The 24,335-nt window shown below is 36.2% G+C and overlaps 1 protein-coding gene across 3 annotated transcripts in view; it reads right to left on the bottom strand.

The window, feature by feature from the left end:
- Positions 1 to 11,977: 11,977 nt before the first annotated feature.
- The window catches only part of KIAA0408 (KIAA0408 ortholog), a 31,860-nt gene continuing 19,502 nt past the window's right edge, over positions 11,978 to 24,335 (bottom strand). For all 3 annotated transcript variants that reach the window (XM_057311060.1, XM_048226181.2, XM_048226182.2), the window contains exons 3-6: positions 22,622 to 22,984; positions 22,453 to 22,532; positions 19,292 to 20,618; positions 11,978 to 17,175 (exon numbers count right to left, since the gene is read on the bottom strand). In XM_057311060.1, the coding sequence (XP_057167043.1) occupies positions 17,002 to 17,175; positions 19,292 to 20,618; positions 22,453 to 22,532; positions 22,622 to 22,984 (1,944 nt within the window). In that variant the 3' untranslated portion in view covers positions 11,978 to 17,001. The remainder of the gene's footprint in view (positions 17,176 to 19,291; positions 20,619 to 22,452; positions 22,533 to 22,621; positions 22,985 to 24,335) is intronic.

The following is a 24,335-nucleotide window of genomic DNA, read 5'->3' as shown; positions in this document are numbered from 1 at the left end:
TGCCCCTGCATCCATATATTGTTACAACATTAATTGGGATGGTATTCATAAGAAAAGTTTTAGTGAATCCTTCAAACCCATAGATTCTCTCCATGCTTTGCCAATAACGAACTTTGTAAAAAGGACAGAGTTCTACTGGAGAAAGTACTAGTGGTGTAGGCCTTTATTTTGTTGTCTCAGCAAAATGAAAGCTAACTCTTCAGCTCTGATCTGGAAGGAAAAGACAAAGAAGCAATGTTCCCTAATCCTAGATCTGAATCTATCCTTAGGTCTTAAAACTTCACTCCATATAGATTCCAGACCAGTGTCACTATTATGCCATTCACTTCCTCTCTGCCATTTCTCTTAGTTTCTAGGGAATCTCAAGGCTTTTGAGAGGCAACACTGTGCCAAAATGTTCAAAGGCCTTGAAACAAAGGCTGCTTATTAGAGATGATAATGACCCCAGTTTCTTATTCAAAAAATGATTCTTAGAATTTCTGGGCATTCTAACAAAGAAACGGTTGACATAAATGAATATCCTTTAGCTACTATCAAACAGAATGGAAGCATCTGTGAAAGGATTTTGACAGCCCAGTGATATCTGTAAAGTTTTTGCCAAGATTAGTGGTCTGAAAATTGATTTTGTCATAGTATGGCAGTCCGAGTTCCTAGAAATAATTAAGGCTTAATTAATTAATTAACCATTATGTATTAATAATTAATTAATAATCAATTAATTTAAATAATTTTTTATTTGAAAGAACTTCAGACTCATGTACCTTATTGAAAGCTATTGTCATTTTCTTCAGAGATATAAAGTCACTCGCTTGTCTTAAAATTTTCATTTTCATTAGTTACCCATTAATGTACCTAATAAAGTATAAACACTTTAGCCTTACTATTCCCGCCTCACCTGAAGCCTCCCCTCCAGGAAAGCTGGTTTACTCACTGTTCTCCAAATTCCAATGGAGGCCTCTAGCACTCCTATTGCCAAACCTTTGTAACAAACTTGTTTTGCACTTAACATGACTTATGTGTTTAGGCCCAGTCAAATCCAGCATCTATCATGAATGTTCCCCTGATAGGTCCAGGCTCTAATTTTGATCTTGTAGACATTTAGTTGCCTGGAATACTCAGAATCATGAATTTGATGTTAGACCTTATCTTTTATTACAGGTGAAATAATGGTCAAGTTCATGTCTCCCTAAATCCCAATTTCTTCATCTGTTGAATGGTGGTAATACCACATTCACAGAGTCGCTGGGAAGATTAAACCTTGTAAACCCTAAAAAGTTATGGAAATATTAGGTATATCATAATTTCTTTTCAATATCATGTATCATTTTTAGTTATCATTTTAAGTGTAAATATCTTATTTTTCCATCTACATCCTGAATCCTGTAGAGTTTAAAAGTTTCCTTTATAGTTGTATAGTTTTTATACTTTGTCTCCTTAATATGCATGGCCAGGTATCCTCTTTATTCTACATGAACAAAACATTTGTCAATTGATTGCCTGGATTTGATACAGTGATGAAACATTTCCATAGTAACTCACACTTGATATCTTATTTATTATATAGTGCTTAATTCATTTTTGTTGTTAATCATAGTGGATTTGGGATAATTTGAAACGATCACTGTGACTAAAAAGAGCTATGTTGTATATATTAAAAAAAATACGTACCCCTCCTTTTTGTCTCTACTAGAAAACCAATGCTGAATTTGGTCAAACGTCACCTGTTATTCACAGTTTTAGCTTTAAAAGTTAAGACACAGCCTTGAGTCTCTATAGAATGACTTGTAATTCAGCCTTGGGGACTGTGTATCAAAACGCAGTAGCTTTAATTAGAGTTTTCAAACAGCTAATAAAAGTGGAAATGCTTGAGGAGGGGTAGAACAAAAGAGAAAAAATGCTTTGTTCTAGGGACTTTTTTTTTTTTTAATCCAATGATCACAGGATATCAGCAGTTGCTTCAGAGCCTCTGGTAAGTGAAGTTGCCAGTGTGTAGTTTTGCAGGTCTCTAGGGCAAATGTGACAGTCTGGTGGAGAGCAAGAAAAAAAATTAATTGATTATTAATTAATTATTAATATATAATGGTTAATTAATTAATTAAGCCTTAATTATTTCTAGGAACTCGGACTGCCATACTATGACAAAATCAATTTTCAGACCACTAATCTTGGCAAAAACTTTACAGATATCACTGGACTGTCAAAATCCTTTCACAGATGCTTCCATTCTGTTTGATAGTAGCTAAAGGATATTCATTTATGTCAACCGTTTCTTTGTTAGAATGCCCAGAAATTCTAAGAATCATTTTTTGAATAAGAAACTGGGGTCATTATCATCTCTAATAAGCAGCCTTTGTTTCAAGGCCTTTGAACATTTTGGCACAGTGTTGCCTCTCAAAAGCCTTGAGATTCCCTAGAAACTAAGAGAAATGGCAGAGAGGAAGTGAATGGCATAATAGTGACACTGGTCTGGAATCTATATGGAGTGAAGTTTTAAGACCTAAGGATAGATTCAGATCTATCTTCATCAAGTATTCTTTCTTCTCTTACCTTTGATAGCTGCTACTGGGTTGAATTTATTTTTGTGTCTCACTGTGCTTCCAGTGGGGGCAAAGAGGGTTGGGATCTCCCTAAAAGGAGGGGAAAATTGACAGGGATATTCTTTCTCATGACTCCCAGTGATTTTGAATGTTTTAGAGTATTTAATCAGGACAAGAAGAAGGAATTTTAAAGGTCACTTAAAAACATCATAGGAACCTACAATTGCTTGAAGAACAAGGGGAAGACAAACTATTGCATAAAACATATTGTGCTACTTAGGAAAATAGGCAATTCAGTAACATCAGAACTTTAAAAATATTCATTCTTATTTACTTAGAAATTCTATTCCTGATAATCTTTCAAAAGGAATACTAGCAAATATGAAAGAATAAAATCTTTATTCACCAAGATATTACGTAACATAAATTAATTATAATGCAACTATTAAAATACTGCTATTAAATGTGATATTTATACTAACATGCAATAATGTTAGGGAAAAAAAGTCATACATAAAATTATGTTTATATTGTATGATTAAAGCTTAAAAAAACCACAATGATATATAAGATATTATAAGAAAATACCCCAAAATGCTAATGGGGTTATATCTAGGTACAGACTGTATCAAGTTAGCTCCTTAACTTTCCTGTGTATTATATAAGGACAAAGACAATTTAAAAATCAGAGGCTTAATTATTTCTGTTGAAATTAAGGGAAGAGATTGCTCTCCCTTCCTTTTTCTCAGAACATTTACTTTAGAACACTTGTAACTGCAAATACTTTCTCTTCTCTTCTAAACAGATCTAATTCCTTCTGAAGGCTAGCTAGGACTTTTGTCAGCTTTATTACCCAGAGTGTCTCTTTCAAGGATCTGAGAACTATCTCTTTTGAAATGCAAACATCAAACCTTTCCACCGTGTGAGCACACAGTGAGAATGAACCTAGATGTATATGGACCCGGAAGTGGGTTCTCATCAGACACAGAATCTGCCAGTTTCCTTGGTTTTGGACTTTTCAGTCTCTAGTCCAGAACTATGAGAAATAAATGTTTGTTGTTTAAACCACACCTCCCTCACCACCCCAAAAGAAAATGCAATCATCGAAGAAGATAGATGGAAGGGCAGGATGCTAACTTTAGTGGGCACCTTGTTCCAAGTTGCAAGACTACATTCTATTATAAAAATATAACTTTGTTTTTCCTGTGGATAAGGCCAGTTAGCTAGCACAGATGGCCATTTCAGTTACCAGGGGAATTTAGGGTGAGCTATGTGTGACAAATGGTGCTGTCTAGTTATTATCATCTTGAAAACACCTATGTAATGGGTTGAATCAGCTGGCTATATAAGGGGATGATATTCCTTTCTGTGTCTGCAACCTCTTAGCAGATTATCTGTGATGTACATTACATTCCAGTTCAAAGCTTACTCCATAATAAAAGTGCTTTCATTCTCCATTGCTGGGTTTTGGGCTGGGAAAACATTGTGTTTTAATTATATCTCTTCAACAATGCCAAATTTTATATAATAAACTTTATTATGCTTGTGGTGGAAAAATATTTTATTTTATAATTAGCATTTTTCCCCTAAATGATGACTTCTTTATCTTTTTGTTATTAGTTTATAACTACTTTGTTGGTTTACCCTACTCTAAGCTATAAGTTCCTCTCTGCTCCAAAATCTCTTGACTTGGACGCTATTCCATTTTTTTCTGAGCTGCAGGTTGTAGAGCTTTAAGCCTGGAGAATATGTATCAGTACCATCTTGCTACAACTAGGAGCTCCATCAGTCTTCTATGGAGATCAACTTAAAACCTTCCCTGTTTTTCAAAGCATCCATTGTCCAATCTTGCCACTCTTTTTCACCATTGTAGTGGATGATATCCACGTCAATTAGTGAAGACAAGGAAATAAAAGACATCCAGATTAGAAAAGAAGTATAATTATGTCTACTTATAGACGTAGACCCCGACTTCACACCATATACAAAAATTAACTAAAAATGAATAATAAACCTAAATGTAAGAGCTAAACCAACAACATGTTTATAAGGAAATATAGAAGTAAATCTTTATGACCTTATATTAGGCAATGTTTTTTAGATATGATACCAAGCATAAGTGTCAAAAGAAAAAAATATCTTAATGGACTTCATCAAAATTAAGAATTTTTGTGCTTCAAAGGACACCATTAAGAAAATAAAAAGACAACACACAGAATAAGGGAAATATTTGTAAATCATATATCTGATTAGCACTTGTATCCAGAATATGTAAAGAATTCTTACAAGTCAACAATAAAAGAGAGCATAAATAAAAATTGAGAGAAGATTTGGACAGTTCCTCAATGAATACATACAAATAGCCAATAAGCACACGAAAAGATGCTCAGTTTCATTAGTCACTAGGGGCATGCAAATCAAAACCACAATGAGATACCACTTCACATCCAGTGATGTGAATTCAAAAAGAATTGTTAAAATAAAAAAGCCCGACAATAACTAGTGCTACCAAGCATGTGAAGAAATGTTAATCTTTGTACATTGCTGGTAAGGATTGTAAAATCGTGAAGCCACTTTGGAAAAATATCTGGCAGCTCCTCAAAATGTTAAACATAGACTTACCATATGACCCAGAAATTCCACTTCTAGGTATCTAGAGAAATGAAGCACATATTTTCATGAAATCTTGTGTCTGAATGTTCTTTGCAGCATTATTTATAATAGCCCCAAAATAGAAACAACCCAAAAGTATATCAACTGATAAGTGGAAAAAATGTATACCCATACAATGAAATATTATTTGGCAATAAAAAGAAGTACTGATACACCCTACAATGTGAATGAACTTTGAAAACATGCAAAGGGGGAAAAAAGCCAGTTAAAAAAGCCATTTATCCTATGACTCCATTCTATGAAATCTCCAGAATAGCCCAATCTCTAAAAACAGAAAGTAGAATTGTGGTTGCCAGGGTGTGTGTGTTTGTGTGTGTCGTGGGTGAGGTAGAGACTAACTGCGATCAGTCTAAGATTTCTTTTTGGGATGATGAAAATGTTCTAAAATTAGATAGTGGTTATGGTGATACAACTCTGTTAATAGACTAGAAACCATTGAATTGTACATTTTAAAAGGACAAATTCTGTAGTGTATGAATTACATCTCAATAAAGCTGTTATAAAATAAAAAAGAAATTGTTTGGAGGAAGACTGCTTGTTCTGGCCAAGATGCAGTAGCCCAATCCTTCTCAGGTCCTTCTTTACAAACGCTGGGCATGTCACTATAAACAAATACCAGCAGTCTCTGAAAACTGGGCTGAAGACAGAAGTGACCAGTACCCAGGGATGGGAGGCACGATAAAGGGTTGAATTCTCTGGATTTTCCTTTTGCCTTCCATATATCCCAGACAGGGCACTGGGAAAGCCTCCAGTCCGAACCACTGATAGCATGCAAACCAAAAGAACTCCAAGAAAAGCCTATTCACCCTGGTTGAAGAACCAGGAAAAAGACAACCTAACAGAACAGAAAAAGCTTTTTAACAATACCTACCACTACTCGAGCAAAATACCAATACAATATTCAATATTCTGTCCACCTCACCCACAGCACACATTCCATGGCTTTGGCAGAGATGAGGGAGGAGCCAATTCTACCTCCTACTCAATGGATACAGGCCACAATGGTCTGATATTCCTGCCAGGGTAGTGTTAGTGGGGTCCGGCTGGGAGCTAGCCTCCATTCCCAACCTGGCATAGATGAAGCAGAATGAGGAAGAGGAGCAGGCTGGGCTGGTCTTCACTCTGTGGTCCACCCACCCTGTTGTCATCCGGACCCGGCGGGAAGCAGAGCCTCCACCCTTGCCTGGCATCAAGGTGGACCAAGGTGGGAAGAGGTGGGCTGGGTGGCACTCTGGTTTCCTCCACTCTGGTGCATCAGGGAAATGTAAATTAGAACCACAATGGGATATCATTACATGCCTGTTAGACCACCTAAAATAATTACAAATATTGGTGAGGAGGGGGAGAAACTGGATTTCTCACACATGGTTATTGGGAATATAAAATGGCACAACCACTCTGGAAATAATCTTCCAAATTTTACAAAACTAAATTGTGCACTTACCCTAGGACCCAGCAATGGTACTCTTTTGGGGGCATTACCCCAGAGAAAATTTATGTTCACACAAAAACTTGTACAAGAATGTTCAGAGTGATTTATATAGTAAAATACTGGAAGCGACTCAAATGTTTTTAAGGGGCTGTACGGTTGAGCAAACTCTAGGACATCCATACCATGCAATACCACTCAGCAATAAAAACTAATGAAATAATGATATAGGCAAATAAGTGGATGGACGTCAAAGACGTTATGATTAGTGAAAAAAAGTTAATTTCACAATGTTACATTTTGTATGATTCCAGTCATATAACATCCTGGAAATGATGCAACTGCAGAGATGGGCAGATTAGTGGTTGCCAGCGCTCAGGGACGGGGGGAGTATGGGAGATGGACACAAATACAAAGAGCTAGCACAAGGGAGTTCTTTTTGGTAATAGAAAATCTCAGTATCTTGATTGTAGTGGCAATTATATAAATCTGTACATGGAAAAATGCATAGAATGGCTCACACACACACACAAATGAATGCATGTCTTAAAACAGTCATGTACCAATGACAATGACTTTAGGCTACAGCTTCATAAGATGTCATCATCGAGGGGACTGGGACTCATTCTATTTTCAAATGTGCAGGGGACTCATTCTATTTTCTTAGCTTCCCATGAGACTATTAATATTTCAAAGTAAAAAGCATAAAAAACCATGTTTTCTGCTTGCCAACAAAATGAAAAATTAAAAATCTACTTCTTTGGGGTGAATATTTTGTTAATTTTGTGGGAAGCATAAGGTTCTCATGCACAACTCTTGATTGAAAAATGTGGTAACTCTGTGATGGGGGAATAAAATACTGTCAATATTGCAGTTCCAAGAAATTACTTTGGACATGCTACCAGAAGAGTAAAGTGTGCTAAGCTTGCTCATGGCACTGACTGCTGGAGTGGAAAAGCTTAATTGTGATTTCTTCATTGGTCCTCAGGGACTTGCACAGTCATTTTTTGGAGAAATTATTTTGCTATTGTTGCAATCAGTGTTTTTTTTTTAAGACTTTGGCAGAGAGAGAAAGAACAAGTACAAGCAGAAGGAGCCACAGGCAGAGGGAGAAGCAGGATCCCTGCTGAGCAAGGATGTGGGGCTCCATCCCAGGACCCTGGGATCATGACATAAGCCAAAGGCAGACGCTTAACCAGCTGAGCCACCCGGGCATCCCAGTGTTTGCTTTTTAACTTTAAATTATATCACCACACCTCTACCCACAGCTGGGCAGTCATTGATTCCAAAATAGAATTTAAGGATTTCTAACAATTATTCTCATCATATATTTTGTTTACAAGTGCTTGATTTCTTTTAGTTCTACTTTCTGCCAGTAGCAAATAAGTATCCCAAAAGTCTACTTGTGTGTGTGATGTTACCATTTTTTTCACTGACGCGTTTAAAGTATAATAATTTTAAATAGAATTAGATTTCCAACAGGAAATACATTATATGATTTAATACAGGAAGTTTGGATCACAAGCTGGATATTGGGCAAAATAGGAATGATCGTTAAAAATTTTTCGTACAATCAGGAGTCAGCAGTCAGCCTTACCAGTGAAATTGGTGGTAAAAAAGATCATAGACCATTCTCTTCACTACTGAACTGGTAGTAGGAAGCTGCCATCTAAAAATAGTAGGATACACTTAGAGGCATACTTAAAATAGGAGCTATAATATTGTAGAACTGCCAAATATCTAATCCTTTATATCTTTCAGCGGATAAAACGCTGAGAATAATTGCATAAACCATCATTGCTCTTTTGGGTAACATTAAAAATGAACTATTTCAAATAACCAGAAAATTTCCAACAAAGGAAACAACAATATTGGCTATGTATGAAAAGCACACTTAAAAAGATAAAACTGCTTGATGGTCAATTTAAAGTCAATTTAAAGAAAAAAAAAAAGCTTGATAAAACTCCATGCTACAGTTATGGTCAAATCTCTTGGGAGCTTAAAGAGGTGCAAAAGTTACCCATACTGACTGGTGCTCAACAGTTCTAACATTTCAAAAGAATATCTTAGAATGTACTGGCTGAGAGATGAATGCTAACCTCGCTCTTTATCTTAAATTGGAAAGCATGGACACTAATTTGCAGAAATAATTATTTAGATGCTTATCTTTTTAGATAAATTTGTAAAGAAATGGCAATTGAGTTTGGAAACTTGCTATTTGACATATGTATGTGCCGATTTAGGCGGAGAAAAATGCTCATCAAATTTTCAATTTAGTGAAATTACTTTTTTAATGGAGAATTAATACTATAACAATGGCTGAAACATTGTGGTTGTTTTAGGTTGTTTAGAGAGGATGAATTGTGGTTTTGCCTAATGATAAACAGTAGTTCTCAGAGTTGGCTTATTCAGCAAAAACACTTGAAAGGTGAATTGTTTGCAGAAGTGAAATTGTGAAAGCTTTCACTGGGTGTGACAGGACACAGAAGAATTAAAGTGTGAGAGTTCTCATAAGTTGACTTTATTGACAATGAAATTTTGGAAACTTAACTCAATTCTGTGTGATAAAAGCCCATATAATGTAATTTTTTTTCCTTCAAAAAGGCCCTTCAGGATGTGAGGGCAACCTGGCCGTGACATCTGTCACCACATTGATCACCAGGATTGATTCGGCTGATCTGGCTGGCTAGGCGGTGTCCCCTTCCTCCCTCACCTCTCCCTGCGGGTCCCTCCTGAAGCTGTGTGCTCGATGGAACTTGCACAATACAGGAAGACCCGTCTTCAGTCAAGGTTATAGGAGTAGCTGCATTCTGAACCTCCCAACAAGCTCTCAAGGTCCATTTGTAGGAGAACGCAGGCTCGTCAAGCTTCCAAGATTCCAGACACATCCACATGAGACACCGCATGTGGCAGTCTGCCTTTTCAAGAAAGAAGAAAGAAAGAAAGAAAGAAAGAAAGAAAGAAAGAAAGAAAGAAAGAAAGAAAGAGAAAGAGAGAGAGAGAGAGGAAGAAAGAAAGAAGAAAGAAAGAAAGAAAGAAAGAAAGAAAGAAAGAAAGAAAGAAAGAAAGAAAGAAAGAAAGAAAGAAAAGAAAAGAAGAAAAGGAAAGGCCCTTCAACTATTTTCCCCTTAAGAGAATAAGAGACATCCTCACAATATTTTCTATAACATGAGTCACTTGACTTTTCAGCTAAAAAATACTTAAATTTTTCACCAGCAAGCATCTCTTACCTTAGTATACTTATAAGGTTTGCCCAACAATGAGAAAAACTATTTTGATTTGTATGCACATTTTCAAATGGATTCATAGTCTCAAAATACCATGACACTATGACAAGAAGAGAAATAACTACACACGTAAATTCAGATTGCCTCAATTCTATAAAATAAGTACATTACCAGCTGTGATTAAATTGGAAAGCAGAGAGGAAAACCTTTTGTTTCTCCTGATAGCAAATGATTGAAGCATTTAAAATTTGCATTAATTTATTCAACAAATATTTATTGAGCCTACTATTTGCTGACATTTTCCTAAGTGCTTGGCAAAATCAGCAAATAAAGCAGAAAATATCCTTGTTTTAGAGCTGAAAAGTGTTCAAGTCGCAACCCTCCAAAATTCAGGAATTGTAGACACCATCCCAGACCTTGAAATACCCTTTCTTTTCTCTGCTATCAGAGAATTTTCTCACACATGTCAAAGAACCAGTGGTCTAGATGCTCTTTTACTTCTGTAAATACCTAAGTAATTAATTTGAGATTCAGAAGGCTGCTTGAGTGCAAGTGCGAAAAGTGAGCCGCTGCAATGGGTGACCTTGAGGGCTATCTGTGTGGTACAGATCAGTCTGGGGGAACCAACCCCTCCCAAGACGGAATAGAACAGGCCATAGCCAGGAATTTCATCTTTTCAGGCCCTGGCCTTTTCCACTGGAGGGCAGTGGAACAATACTAAATATTCTTGCCCTGGGGCTACCTTTTCTTTGGCTCCGTGTGGCCCATCTCCTTTCCATTCATATAGAGCTCAGAGTAGCTGATTAAATTTGCCTTTAGTTATAAACACATTGCATTTCTTTTTCTTTGAGACAAATTCTATTCTCAGATGCAATTCGGCATTCCCTATGCTCACCCACGTCATACATACAATTTTGTATGATTTTCTAAGTTCTAAAAATGGGCTCACTCTTTGATTACGCTCCTGTTATATATTACTATTGGAGAAGAACATCACTTTCCATTTCTGGGATACCTCCTTTTGCTCTCATGGTCTATTTTATGAAGATGTGGGTGGCTTATTTTATGAGGCTCTCTGGATAACGTTTTTAGATTCTGTTGATACAGTCACAAGAAAATAATAAAGCAAAGGTGGAGAGCAAAGAATATCTGTCCACATGTCATCATCTTTACCCGTCTTGTTAAATTCTTCACAGCGAGGTCTTCTGATGGCCTCCTATCAATTCTAGTTCCTCAAAATATTTCAGTGCTGACCCTCCATGTATTTCAGCTTTGTGGTGGTTACACTGCTAGTTGCCTACTAGCAATTAGTGCGTTCCTCCCTTGCTGCCCACGCCTCCTCAGCTCCCAACTTCAGTAAAGATATGGTGTGCTGGTGAAGACCTCTCTGTTCCTATTCCCACTGGAAATCTCCCAGCCCACCTCTAGCTGCATCTCAACCTCCCTACACGTTGGTTCCCAGGACAAGCCTTCTTGACCTAGTATCTTGCTTTTGACAATTTCCTTCCCTGATTACTTCATTCCTACCCTGGGCCTGACCTCAGTTTCAGGTCCTAGCTGCCTTATAAAGAATCTCCTTGAAGATGACCACTTGCCTGAATCCTAAACATGGTGCACCCTCGAGTCTTTGATGTTGGGTTTTCCCCAGGCCCTCAACTTGCCTGGGAAAACATAGTGCTTGCTTTTGCCGAGTTGAGTGAGTCGTGAATCCGTGTAGCTTTGGCTCCCTGGGCTATGCTTCCACCAGCTTCTTTTTTTAACAAGGTGACATGCTTGGTCTCAGCTCCTCTCTCCTTGCTTGGGATCTCCTAGGAATTATCTCTATTCCCAATAATTTACCTCCTGAATTTTAGCATACAGAAACTATTGCCCCCTTTTACTTCAACATGTAACTTCTTTTAAAAATATTGTAAATGGTTCTCTGGCGTTCATTGTGGATTAACTATTTCACTCCAGATATCTTTAATTCAGGGAATCTCTTAACTGGGTTTATTATAACACGAAATTTTGTGCAAAGTTTAACATACATAGTTCAGATTAGATAATTTAGCATTATTTTGAGGCTGAACGGTATTATATAGAAAGAAAAATCTGCAGCTCCCAAACAGCTAGATTGAATTTGTTTAATGATTTTTATAAAATTACATAAGTAAATAATTGGAGAATAAAGCCTCAAAAAGAAATTGGCAGATACAATTTAATTTGGAGTAAGATTATTGGAAATAACTACAGGCTCCAAGGGAAATGTTCTCATTTATTCTGGAGTACATTTAAGCCATATAGTGTGAAAATTTTCTGTGATTCTTTTGAAGGGTGAGGAGATCAGGACTCACTTAGTACTATGGATGAGGATTGCTTTGGCTACTTACTAGCTACTTACTATCTTCAAGATTTTGGCCCACAAACAAAATTTATAAATATCAGAGCATAGGCATCAAAAAATGAAACATATTTTGATAAAGTGAGCCTTCTTCATGACTTCTTTAATACTATCTTTTGAAACCATATAAATCATGATGAACTTCGGTTAAGAAGATGGAAAGGCAAAATTAAGAGAAACTCTCAATGAAATCAAAACAAACAACTTGTCATGCATAAAATGTAAGTGAAAAAGAACTGTTCACTCTTTGCTTCCTTTTCCTCTTTTTTGGAAAAGAGGCAGAATGAGGAGTCTGTAGAACCACCTATTTATTTCTCAGTATTGTCTTGAGAAATATTTATTATCTTGGTTATTTAATTTTTCCATCTGTAATTAGAAATCACAAGGGCTGCCTTGAAGTCTGTTGGAAGAAGTAAACAAGTCAAGGAATCAAACCATCAGATCATAAATGCATGCAGGTGTACAGGGAGGCAGGACACTGGTGTTGGAGCCCACCGTGGTGCCCATCCTTATAACCCTGGCAGTCATACAGACCTCTCTGAGTTTCGGCTTTCTCCCCTCTGCATGAGATTGTTCTGCACGACTTTTATGGTCCTTCCTATTCTAGAATCTTCTCTATTTCTAGATTCCAGCATAGCTACCCATAAGCAGAATTTTTTTTTCCAGAATTTGCCAATCATACACATTGGATTCAAAAGATCATTGCAATATGTATCAGATTTTAAGTCTTTTGATTTTTTTCCCACTGGAACGAAAATTATTATCAATGATAAGAAAAATTCCTACCCAGTACCAAATGTTGAGTAGACACTTGCCTGAAAGCTGTCCTCCACCAACTTTTGCTTTTTGTTTGTTTTAATTTTTTACTTTTTGAAGCCCATTTTCTGAGAGCATATTCTGGGCTATATTAAACAAGTAAGTCGTTGTCATACATTCTAATAAAGATACTTGCTACTTAAGAAGAAACATGCAGAATTTGAAGCAAAATAATACTATAACAGAAATCGAAGTCTACCTAAACTCATTAAACTAATTTCACATATAAAGGCAAATTTCAGAGGAGTAACCTTTTCTCAAACAAAAATTAATCAGATTGAATAAATGGTTTAAATGGGCAGAGTGGTTATCAGGATATGAGAAGCTATTTGGGGTTATGTATGGTCAGGTGCAGGAATTCATGCAGGCTTTTAGATTTTATTATGTAGAGATATTTTAGGAGAAGCTCGGCCGAACTATGGACATATTTGATTTTAGACTTCATAAAACTTTCAGCTTTCCTGGAGATTGCTACAGAAAAGAAGGAAAATCAAAATGTTCTCAATGTCCACACATGCCACAGCAGGTGTCTCCATGCCTATTTTATTTGGTAACTTCCAATCAGTGAAGGAGATTCTAATATGAAGTAGTTACTTGTCAGCAAATGTGCCTGGAAATAATTTTAAAAATCTCTGCAGGGAAGCAAATTCTTTTTCTTAAGTCCAGATATTTTCTCAGGATAACATGGGGTTTGGCTGCATCCTCTCTTTAGAGGTAAATCATGCATCAAAATATCTAATCATCTTAATTGTCTATGTAAAAACAAATGAAAGTTAAGGTTAATTTTTGATAAGTGAATTATGAGAACTTAACATATTTTTATATTTGGCTTTGGTCATAAGGCAACATAGAGAACTCGTGCAAGGGTTGTGTGTGCCCACACACACAAGCGTGCACACACACACACACACACACACATGCACAAAAACTCAAGCACTTTTTCTGCCTTGTTCTTATTCCTTTCTGAGGTCAGACTCCTCAGTTGAAATAATATGAGTTTTCCCCCAAAAAGTCTGCTCAGCAAAACTTCTATTAATACAAGTGTTTCCAATCAAACATTTCTGAAATGTTTACAAATGTCTTAAATCCAGCAGTGACGGCATAATGAAGGGTATGTTGTTGGGAAGAAAATGCCCATCCAAAGTAGAAAAACTACCAATTAAAAATCACAATACATAAAAAAATAGTTTTGAAGGATAATTTCCATTTACCTGATAGGTTTTTCCATAAAACATTATAAAATATTTTAAAAGAGAAAACAGAATATTTCAATAATCTTTGTTTTAGTTTCTTCGTCTTTACAATCAAGGAGTTGGACTAGATACTAAGTTTTTTTTTCAACTCTAACATTCTATGATTTTAGTCAACATAGGAAGATGTTAAAATGTGTCTCACTGTTTCATTCAAATGGTAATAGAAAAGGTGACTTAAAATTGTATGCCTGATAATATAACCCTTTTATTTTACAGGTAACAAAAGCAAGTCCCAGGGAAGTAACATGACTACCCAATGGTGCCCATCTAAATAGATGGGCTTCGATCAATGTCACTACTTCCAAATCTCTTGAATCATCAAATATTTTGCTTTCTTTTTGTTGTTGTTGTGGTTATTGTTTTATTAAAGACTCCAGATCCCTCTCTGTACCCATGAAAGGTCTGCCTTAGTAATTATGGGATGAGGTCAGGAATCTAATTTTTGAAAAGAAATCCTCAATATTTTGACTTGTAGTTAAAGGTAGGAACCATAGAGCCCCATCAGACTACCTGGGATACAGTGATGGCGGGGAGCAGGTATGTTGACCAATTCTTGGGCAGTCTCTCCATGTAACATAGCAGCACCTTCCCAATGGGTCCATCATTGTATGCCACAGGCTATCACTTTCCTGATTTCCTCCCCACCCTTCTAGATGAAAAGCATATAATATAAGTGACATCACTTGGTGTCTATGTTACTTTTCTCTGATAGGTTTCCTATGGAAAAGGATATTCCTGAAAGAAACAAGAATTAAAAGAGTGGATCTAAACACCACAGAAATAGAAACAATTATGAGAGTATTATGAAAAACTATATGCCAACAAACTGGACAACCTAAAAGAAAGGGACAAATTCCTAAAAACATACAACCTACCAAAACTGAAACAGGAAGAAATAGAAAATTTGAACAGACCAATTACCAAAAAAGAAACTGAATCAGTAACCAGAACACTCCCAACAAACAGAAGTCCAGGACCAGATGGCTTCGCAGGCAAATTCTATCAAACATTTAAAGAAGAGTTTATACCTTTTCTTCTCAAACTATCCCAGAAAAGAGTGGATCTATAGCCCTTACCTATCATCTGTTCCAACTTCATATTCTAGAAGTTTAATTCATCTCAACTCCTATAAACTCTTCTTATTGGAAAGCATGAATCTATTACCATGCACAAAACAGTCTCGAGCCTTTTAAGGCAGTCTGGGATTTAAAATCATTTACTTTACCTCAGGTCATGATGTATAATGCAATGAATTTCTCTTAATTGCTAGAATATAATAAGAAGAAGGTCTTTGAATACTTGTGTCACAAGACTTTCTTAACCTTTCTGGTAAGAAAAGAAAAGCTTAAATAAAATTCGTATCTAATACCAAAGTTGGTTTTATAGAGAGACAGTGGAGAGCAGAGTTGCTTCTAAGATCTTCCATGTAAAATTCCAAGCACCTCAACATTCATACTTCCTTCAGTTCTCAACATAGATCTTACGTGCTCACTGGATGCAGATTGTGGCCAAAATACACACTTCTCTTCCTTATGCTACTCATGGATGCCAAAGTTTAGTTTAAGGCTTTTGTTACGTAGCACACTATAAGAAATATATTATAATTCAGTTCTCAATGAAATATCATTCCTAACCTTCCTTGTTAATAAAAAAAAGTGAATTTGTTTTTTACCTACTAATTTTAGGGAAAAGTTAGAAAAAAGAAAAAGGAAATGACTTACCTCTAAATATGCCTTCAAATAAAAGCTATACAATTTAACAAAAAAGTAGAATTCAACATAACTGCATTTCTTTTCATATCCTATTTAAGGATTATTTTTTACTGAAGTTGACAAAATAAGTTCATTTTTAAGTCCTGTTGTTTCTAAGGCAGTCTTATGATATGGCTCTGGGGATCAAGTACACAGTTAAAGCCATAATAGACTACCGAATGATATACAAAAGATTTTGTGAACATTTTATGTTTGCTTTAGAAGCCTGATCTATTAAAGCTGTGACAATTTCATTTATTTAAGAGAGTAAACAAGGAGATCAATGGTATTAGTCCATTCTTACACCGGTTAAGAAACTATTTATGAGTTGCATTTAGAAATCTACGAAATGTTATTAATGTGTATAATTCTTATTTTTCAATGTAGTTGGGGCCAAGAAAGTGGTTAGTTAATATATGTACCTCAAAAGCCTTAAGTGGATACCTATTAAAAGGTATACAAAATATAAATAGTACTGTATATTTTCAAAAATTTTAAATAAACAGAAAGATACATAGGTATACATGTTATAATTTCAAAGTCAACACTAGCACATACGTTTTTCTTATCTAAATACATACTAGGATACTTCCTATTTCAACACATGCATCTACAAACACATGGCCATGCACATAACCTTGCTTTCTGCTGCTTGCAAGAAAGTTAGAATATACAGTATAGTACATTGCTTCAACTTAAATCATATTGGCAAATTAATGAGGATGGCATTAAAAAATTCTGATCTAAGAAATCAAAATACAGGAAGATAATTATTCCATAGATTAAAAACACTGAAGACTGATGGGAAGTTAAGATTTAAATTGTTTGTCCCAGGGATCTTGAAAGACAGAGAAGAGACAGGATTGGCTGTAAACACTCGGAATGCTCTGTTTGGCAATTAGGACTTTTGTCATCTAGCAATCCAGGCCAGAGACTCAGACCATCGATGCTGCGGTTCGCAGAGAAATGCTATAGCTGGGGGCAGTTCTCCGCAAGGCAGGGGGCGCTGATGGAGATCTCGAGGCCCATCTGGATGGGAGACGGCGATTTGCTGGTCTAGCAGGTCGGGAAAACCCTCTTCCATGTGAAGATTTCACCGCCATGGATTCCTAAGAGACAGAGGAAGACATCCATCTTAACATACAAGCACCAACAACAGGCTTAACATATATTATGGATCCCAACTACAGGGTTAACATATTAGTATATTTACAAGCCAGTAAAAGCATGGATAACTGAAGAAAGTAATTGTCTAAATTTGTGATCTTGAATCAAAAACAACTCACTTGTAATGAGGAATAAGACATTTGACAATCTGGCAGATCTTTTCACACTGCCAAATTTTAATACAACTGATCTCTTTTTACAGCTAATTATGAATTCAGGATTCAGAAGTTTTTGTTAGATAACTTTGATGAGGGAACTACATGTTTCTTAGTGGGATATTAGGGTGTTTTAGTGTTATTAAAAAACAAAAAGATAATTTATAGGAGAAATCGTGCCCCTTTATGTCAAGTTATCGGCACTTCAGAGGTCATAAGCAAAAGGCTCACAGATCACCAAACGACTTATCTGATGCTATCTTTTTCCCCCACCAAGAACCACTATTACTATTTCTCAAAAGTTTCAAAATTATCACTAAAATATTTTAAAATATAACTTCATTGTAATTGCTAATACAGAATCATTATCTATATTGGGCATCATCAGATGACTCAAAACCTTTCCTTCCTGTCCCTTCCTTTTCTTTCATTTCTTTCTTTCTTTCTATTTTAATGGAAGAAAAACATTCTTAGACCGTTGCAATTAAAAAAAAATTAAAAAGTTTCCACGACACATTTTATACCAGTATTATTATTGACTTTCTTCACAGAGCCTGTGCTCTTTCATCTGAGATGGTAGTGAGCGTGGCCTCTAATTCCATGACAGTAACCTGCAATTTCTTTCTCTCTCTTTAGAATCTTATTTTTTTAGATTTGCTCCCGTGGCAGGGTGGGGGAGGGGATGAAGAACTACTCTTAAGAATCTACGGTAGAGGACCACTCTCAAACCATCAACCAATGCAAAAATGTAGCTGATGAATATTTAGCTGGTTCTTTTATATGTGTTTCCATTTGCCATCTGAAGCTTATAGGGCCTCCCAGGTATTTATGGACTCAACTAAAAAACGGAGAAATACAAAACCAGGATAATTATTTGTACCTTGTACAAACAGGCAACGTTTCTGGTAAAATGGATAAAAACTGGTATTTTTATGGGGTTTGAAAGCCACATAAAAATAATTTTTTTACATCAGAAGGAGGCTACCTGCATAGATTAAAACTATATGGCATACACACTACATTTTGCAAAAGTATGATTTTTTGAAATACTAGCTCATTATAACAATCTGTCACCCTGTAACTTTTTGCAAATTATGCATAAAAAGGGATTGTTGGAGAGCTCTGTGTTGTAAATACCAATCTCTTCAACATCTTTTCCTCCTCTAACTAATGAAAACTATATTCTTTTGCAAACAGACTGGAACAAAAAAAGAATAATAGTTTATTTAATATTTTCTAATATGAAAATAACAATTTTCATGTTAGGAATTTACAAATACGAATGACCTTAAAATTTTTTAAGCTCTAATATCATTTTATTTCCATGTACTGCCTTTCTGCTCCACAAATAAGAGAACTTTATGAGGCATTATTTTTTGATGTGTTAGACCCACAGTCACATCCGTGTGACTAATTCCCTGAGAAAGAACATGAATCAAATGCTTGGAATGACTGAACCAATCATAGCCAACAACTGAAAAGGGTAAGAAATTATTTTTAAAATATTTCCAATACTCTTTTTAAAATATAAACGCTAAAAGAATAAAATTCTATAAACCAATAAATGCACATTTGGAATGTTTTTTCAAGAAAGAAACTTACAACAAACGTTGGAATCTTCTTGAGATTCTTGAGTCCATTTATTTTACTTATGTTGTCCCATTTCAGAATTTTAAAAAAGTTATAATGTACTATTGCCAGTCTTAAAAACTGTATTTTAAGAAGTTCCTGTTGAGTTACAGTCCTTAGGTTTACACTTATTCACAAATAAAGGGTCAAGAAGTTAAGAAGATGCCAAACCATGTGCCTACATTCTATTTATATAAATGGGCAATTGACTGAACTCTGAGTCAGGGCTACATATGGACGCAGTTCTACCGACATATGTTAATTGCTTTCTCACCTCTGTTATCTTTCTCCAATCTACTCCTCGCTTCACTTGCTGTGCTCCACACATAGCTGGCTTTTGCTGAAGCTCTTGTTCTAGCGGAAGTACTTCTAAATACTGACTTAATGCGGGCCCACCGCTGACCGCAGAATTACATCTGGTCCAGTTATCCTGGAAGCATTTAGAGTTTTGCAACGCAGACCCTGTTGATGTCTCATAGGTTTTCAGCAGCTTTTCCACAACACCATAATTTGACTTTGGATCAGCTGATCTTGGCCGGCCAGACAAATTACTGGGTCTCCAGTCATGCTCTTGGAGCATACTCCGATAACTGCTGGGGCTCATGTGTTCCTGCATTTGTCTGAGGAGGCCTGTTGTGGGTATTTTGGTGGGATTGTCAGGCACCTTTTCTCTGGGCACAGGCACGTGGGCACTGGTTTTCAGAATATCAGACGCACTGTCATTTTCTGATATGTTACCTGTATGCGGAATTAAGGTATCACAGGGCTTAAGATCTTCAGATGATTCTGAATAGCTTTGGTTTTGCTGTATTGCCCGACAATTTCTATCTGTTCTAAATACAATTCTGTTAAATTCATCCGTCTTTGCTGCCAGTTTTTCATTCCTAGTTGTCCTCTTAACGCCACAACTGAAACTTTTAAGTGGGCTACTGCTCTCTGTCACGGAGGAGCTATAGTCACTGCTTATATGAAGATCGGGGCGAGACTTAGTAGGGTGATCTGGAAACTCTTCACACTGCGGCTGACTGGGAGTTGCGCAGGTTTTCCGAAACCACGATGGAGAGGAGCTACTTTTTGCACTGATCCCAGTGTCATATGACCACATGCTAAGTCCGGTGTTTTCATTACCTGGGGGCTTGTTATCTATTTTGGCTTTGGGCGCCAACGAAGGAAACATGATACCATCTTTCAAAGTCTTCCCTTCATTTAGACACAGCATAGACATCTCATTGTGCCTCGAAAGGCAATGAGGACTGCAGTTCCTGTCACCCTGATCCTCCTGGGCCACCTGGCTGTTGTGGTTTAAACCTTCCTTCAAACTTTCATGAGCTTGTTCAGAATATGAGCTGGGAAAATTTCGAGATGTGCTTCTTGGAGGAGGAAGTGGTGGAATTTCATTTCTTTGCAGATCAATTGTATCAAGTTCATGTTTTTTCATAGAATTACTTTGGAGCACGCTGGTGCTTAGATCCTTTCTATTTTTCTGTGTTTCTTTTTCTAAATTGATGGGAAGAATGCCCTGGCCATCCTTGCTCATGTGGTCTCTGTGAGGCATATTAATCACATTTGGCATTTCCTGAAGAAAAGAATCTGACTTCATCCTAAACAATTATAAAACACAATACATTGGTGATGATTTTATTTAGGACAAGTTCTCAAAAGAAACCATGGCTTAAGCAATGAATTTCTACAATAAGAAAAGGACTCCCAACTTCCTCAAATAGCATTTTCATATCAATTCTCTAGTCAAAACCTCCAAGTCCTTCTTCCTGTAGGATAAAGCCCACTTCTCGGTGTTGCATTCACGGTCTACATGCTCTGACCCACACTATCTTTCCATTATATTCTTACACCCACACTAGACTGTGTGGTGTCTTGGATGTCTGCTTATTGGCATTCCCATTTCTACAGGTTCTCTCCTACCATTTCCTCACCTCTACTCTACCTACTGAATTCCTACTCATTATGTCATGGGAGTTCAACTTCCTTCTCTTGAATTTGAATTGACATTCTAAGGTAAGAAGTGAGACAGAAATCTGAATACAAGCTCAGTGAAACATGAGTAATACCAAATGGAAGGTGTCATTTGGGCTTGAAACAAAAGTAAGAATTTTTTTGGGATGAGTAAAAGGCATATAGGCAAAGTGATTCACCATAAAAATAGTGTGGCTCTTAAAGGAATAGAGAGTACTTTGACATGGCTGGACCATAAAGCAGAGTGGGGAGAATGACAGAAACATTCGGTTAAATTGTAATGTATTTAATTACATACTAAGGATTTTGAAATTTTTTCTAAAGTGTATGGAGTAGTAAGGAAAACTTTATACCAGGTGTGGTTTGTAAAAGAAAATTGGCAAATTAACTTTTGGCAAGAAATTGTAATTGGCAAGAAAAGTAAACTTTTCTAAGTTTAATCAAAACAAAAAACCTAAATAAAGCAACAATATAAATTCACAAGTTAAATTGATCATACTGATAAATATAAATCATCGTTATCATAGTCATAAATATAAATCATCTTTATATAAATATAAATCATATTCAGCTTGTAAAATGTTACAAGATAGAATACAATAAAGTGTAGATAAATAATAATAGAGAATGGTAGGAAAAGAAAAATGGGCAGTTGGAGGGGGAAATTATGTATAAAATACGGTTGAATAAAGAAGTCTATTGTAAGTCAATACAAAAATTCTTTCTGAGTTTCCTAAGAGCTAAAGAGAAATAAGGGTACACACTGCTGCTGTTTCTAAGAGGAACATACTCCCTCACTAGGAGATAAATGTTGATCCTAGAACAGTCCATCTTTACCTACCTTGTAGAGAATCCCAATTTATTTTTAGTTTTTAATTTGGTGAAAACTTACTTTTACAATTATATAGGTGCTTCTAAACTGAAACAACATTTTAAGATATCATTGTATGTATGTGCAAACGTATTTACAATATGTTATTCTGAGAATTATCTATGCTTCCATTATATACATAAAATATGTAGAGAAATAAATGACTCTTAGGTACAAAATACTTCAGTAGAACATCATTATATAATGAAAACTCCACATTGTTAAATTTTAAGATACATTGAACTGGATTAGCCCTGCTGTGTACTCGTCCACTGGCCAAACACTCAAAATGAAAAAGAACTCCACTAGAAGGTACTTGTTACTTTATTCTGGAGAGTGTACCTTAACCACACACAAAAAGATGACGGCATTCCTCACAAATGATGGAGAGAATGAGATTTGGTTGAAGAATTAGTAAACAAGGAAATATTCAATTAAAGTCTTTCTCCCTATCTAAGATAACAGATTTTAATAACTCATTGTTATTGGCACTAACCAAGGATAAAGAGGAGGCAGTTTGGATTCATTCACTGAAAATAATACTTCTCTTGATTTTCTGATATAAAATAATCATAGATGTACCAGCCCACCTTCTGTGGTTAGACCGCTTTCGGATTTCCTCTTGAAAGCTGCATAATTCTTCACTAACTTTGGCAAGTTCTTCAAGAGCCTTTGTACATAGAAACAACAACATGTTAGCACTTTGAAATGTAAATATTTCTTTAGAAACAGTTCTAGGCCAACCACAATCTTACTTACCAAGTTGAGGGCCCCAGAGCAGCTCCTGCTCTCTTCCCTCGAAGTCCTCAGACCAGGGCAGGCCTCACATTCTTTTTGGTTATTTATGGCCAAAGGATCCGTAAACCCTACTTTCGATTTTTTTGTTGCTTTTGGTTCTTTACACATTTGATTTCCTTCACAGAGTAAGCTTTGCTCTGTGTTATTTTCTTTTTCCCGACCATCCCTGTGATTCATCCCTGTAAATTCACATCGTCCTGAATTGGGGTAATTTGGAGAAGATTCCAGCACTTGATCTTGAATTGCTTTCTCGCGATCATGACTGATGATCTTGGCACGTTCATTCATGTTGATTTTCCTCCGAAGCTTTACTTCTTGGCAAAGCTGCAAAGAAAACAAAGATAACACTTTTTCTCCCCCTAACTTACCTTGCCAATATTTCTGATACTAAGCACACTGTTTGGAGTTCTCTTTGCCATATCATGATGCACTAACTACCCTGAGGTATTAATGCTCATACCTCTGCTAGTGCTTCTAAAATCTGATCAGCTGGAACAACTCTGCTGAGCCATAAGGACTGCGCTTAGTAGGTCAAACTATGGATGGCTATTTCTATACCTCTGTGTAGAAATCAAATTCATTCAAAACCAAAATAAGCCTGCTTCTGTAGAAACATGTCACGATGATGCAGAAGCACTGTTACCAAGTTGGAATGTCCTGAATCAATTACTGGTCATGCTCTCTAATGACTTTCAGAGAAAAGCAAGAGTTTAACTGACATTAAAGTGATGTTTAAACAAATACATGATTCCACTTGCATGCCCACACTGAAGTGTCTCAATAGATGACAATATCATACAGTAGGCCGGTTCACTCCACTCCCCAAGTGGACATTGTGCAACCAAAGGATGTTTCCTTTGGAAGTTAGGCTGGTGTTATTGAGGTATGGCTAGGTATTACTGAAATTTTTTTTTTAAGAACAGATTTTTTTTTCAAAAAGGATTTCTCATACTGATTAAAACAAATGTGACCCTGTCCTATGTGATATTAGACTCTAAGGCTTCCATCATTTATTAGTCTATGTTAATAGACTTAGTCTATGTTTAGTCTAATAGAATTAGTCTATGTTAATAGATCCCAAATTATTTCTTGATGAGATCTTAGTTTAACCTGCAGGCACTCACACAACTCACCCCTAAATAGAGGAAGTAAGAGGCCTTTCTTTTTAGGCTTGAGCTGTGGGAAAGCTTGGCAAATTTCAAAGGAGTCTGTCGGATAACTATTAAAGCAAATGACTAGATTTTATGGCCACAACCTATATTTACACCACATCTATTATCCAAGGAGTATAATAACAGATTTATTGCTGTTCAATATTTACCCAAATCTCAGAGAGAAGCACTATGCATAGTTGGTGCCTGAAGTATATACAGTATGTATATTTCTAGAGATACTTACATATCTATCATTGGATGATCTCAGGATAGCATCCAGTTACAACTGCGGATCAATTGTTTGGGTCCTCATAAAATTACTTATTCTGAGCTACTGTGGGCATTATGATTTGGGCTGACTTTGAGAGATATTATATGAAGTCACCCTCAAAAATTCATGTTAAATATAAGGATGCTGCTGGTGACACTGTCCTCTTTTTAAGGAGCTATGGGGGAAAATAAAATTGCCTTATTTTGGAAATCAGGGACAAAAGTGCTATTCCTGGGAAACAGGTTTGCCT

The sequence above is a fragment of the Ursus arctos genome, unplaced genomic scaffold, assembly GCF_023065955.2.
Source record: "Ursus arctos isolate Adak ecotype North America unplaced genomic scaffold, UrsArc2.0 scaffold_13, whole genome shotgun sequence".
Classification (NCBI taxonomy): domain Eukaryota; kingdom Metazoa; phylum Chordata; class Mammalia; order Carnivora; family Ursidae; genus Ursus; species Ursus arctos.
The sequence above is the reverse complement of the archived record's forward strand: the minus strand, read 5'-3'. Positions and strand labels throughout refer to the sequence as shown.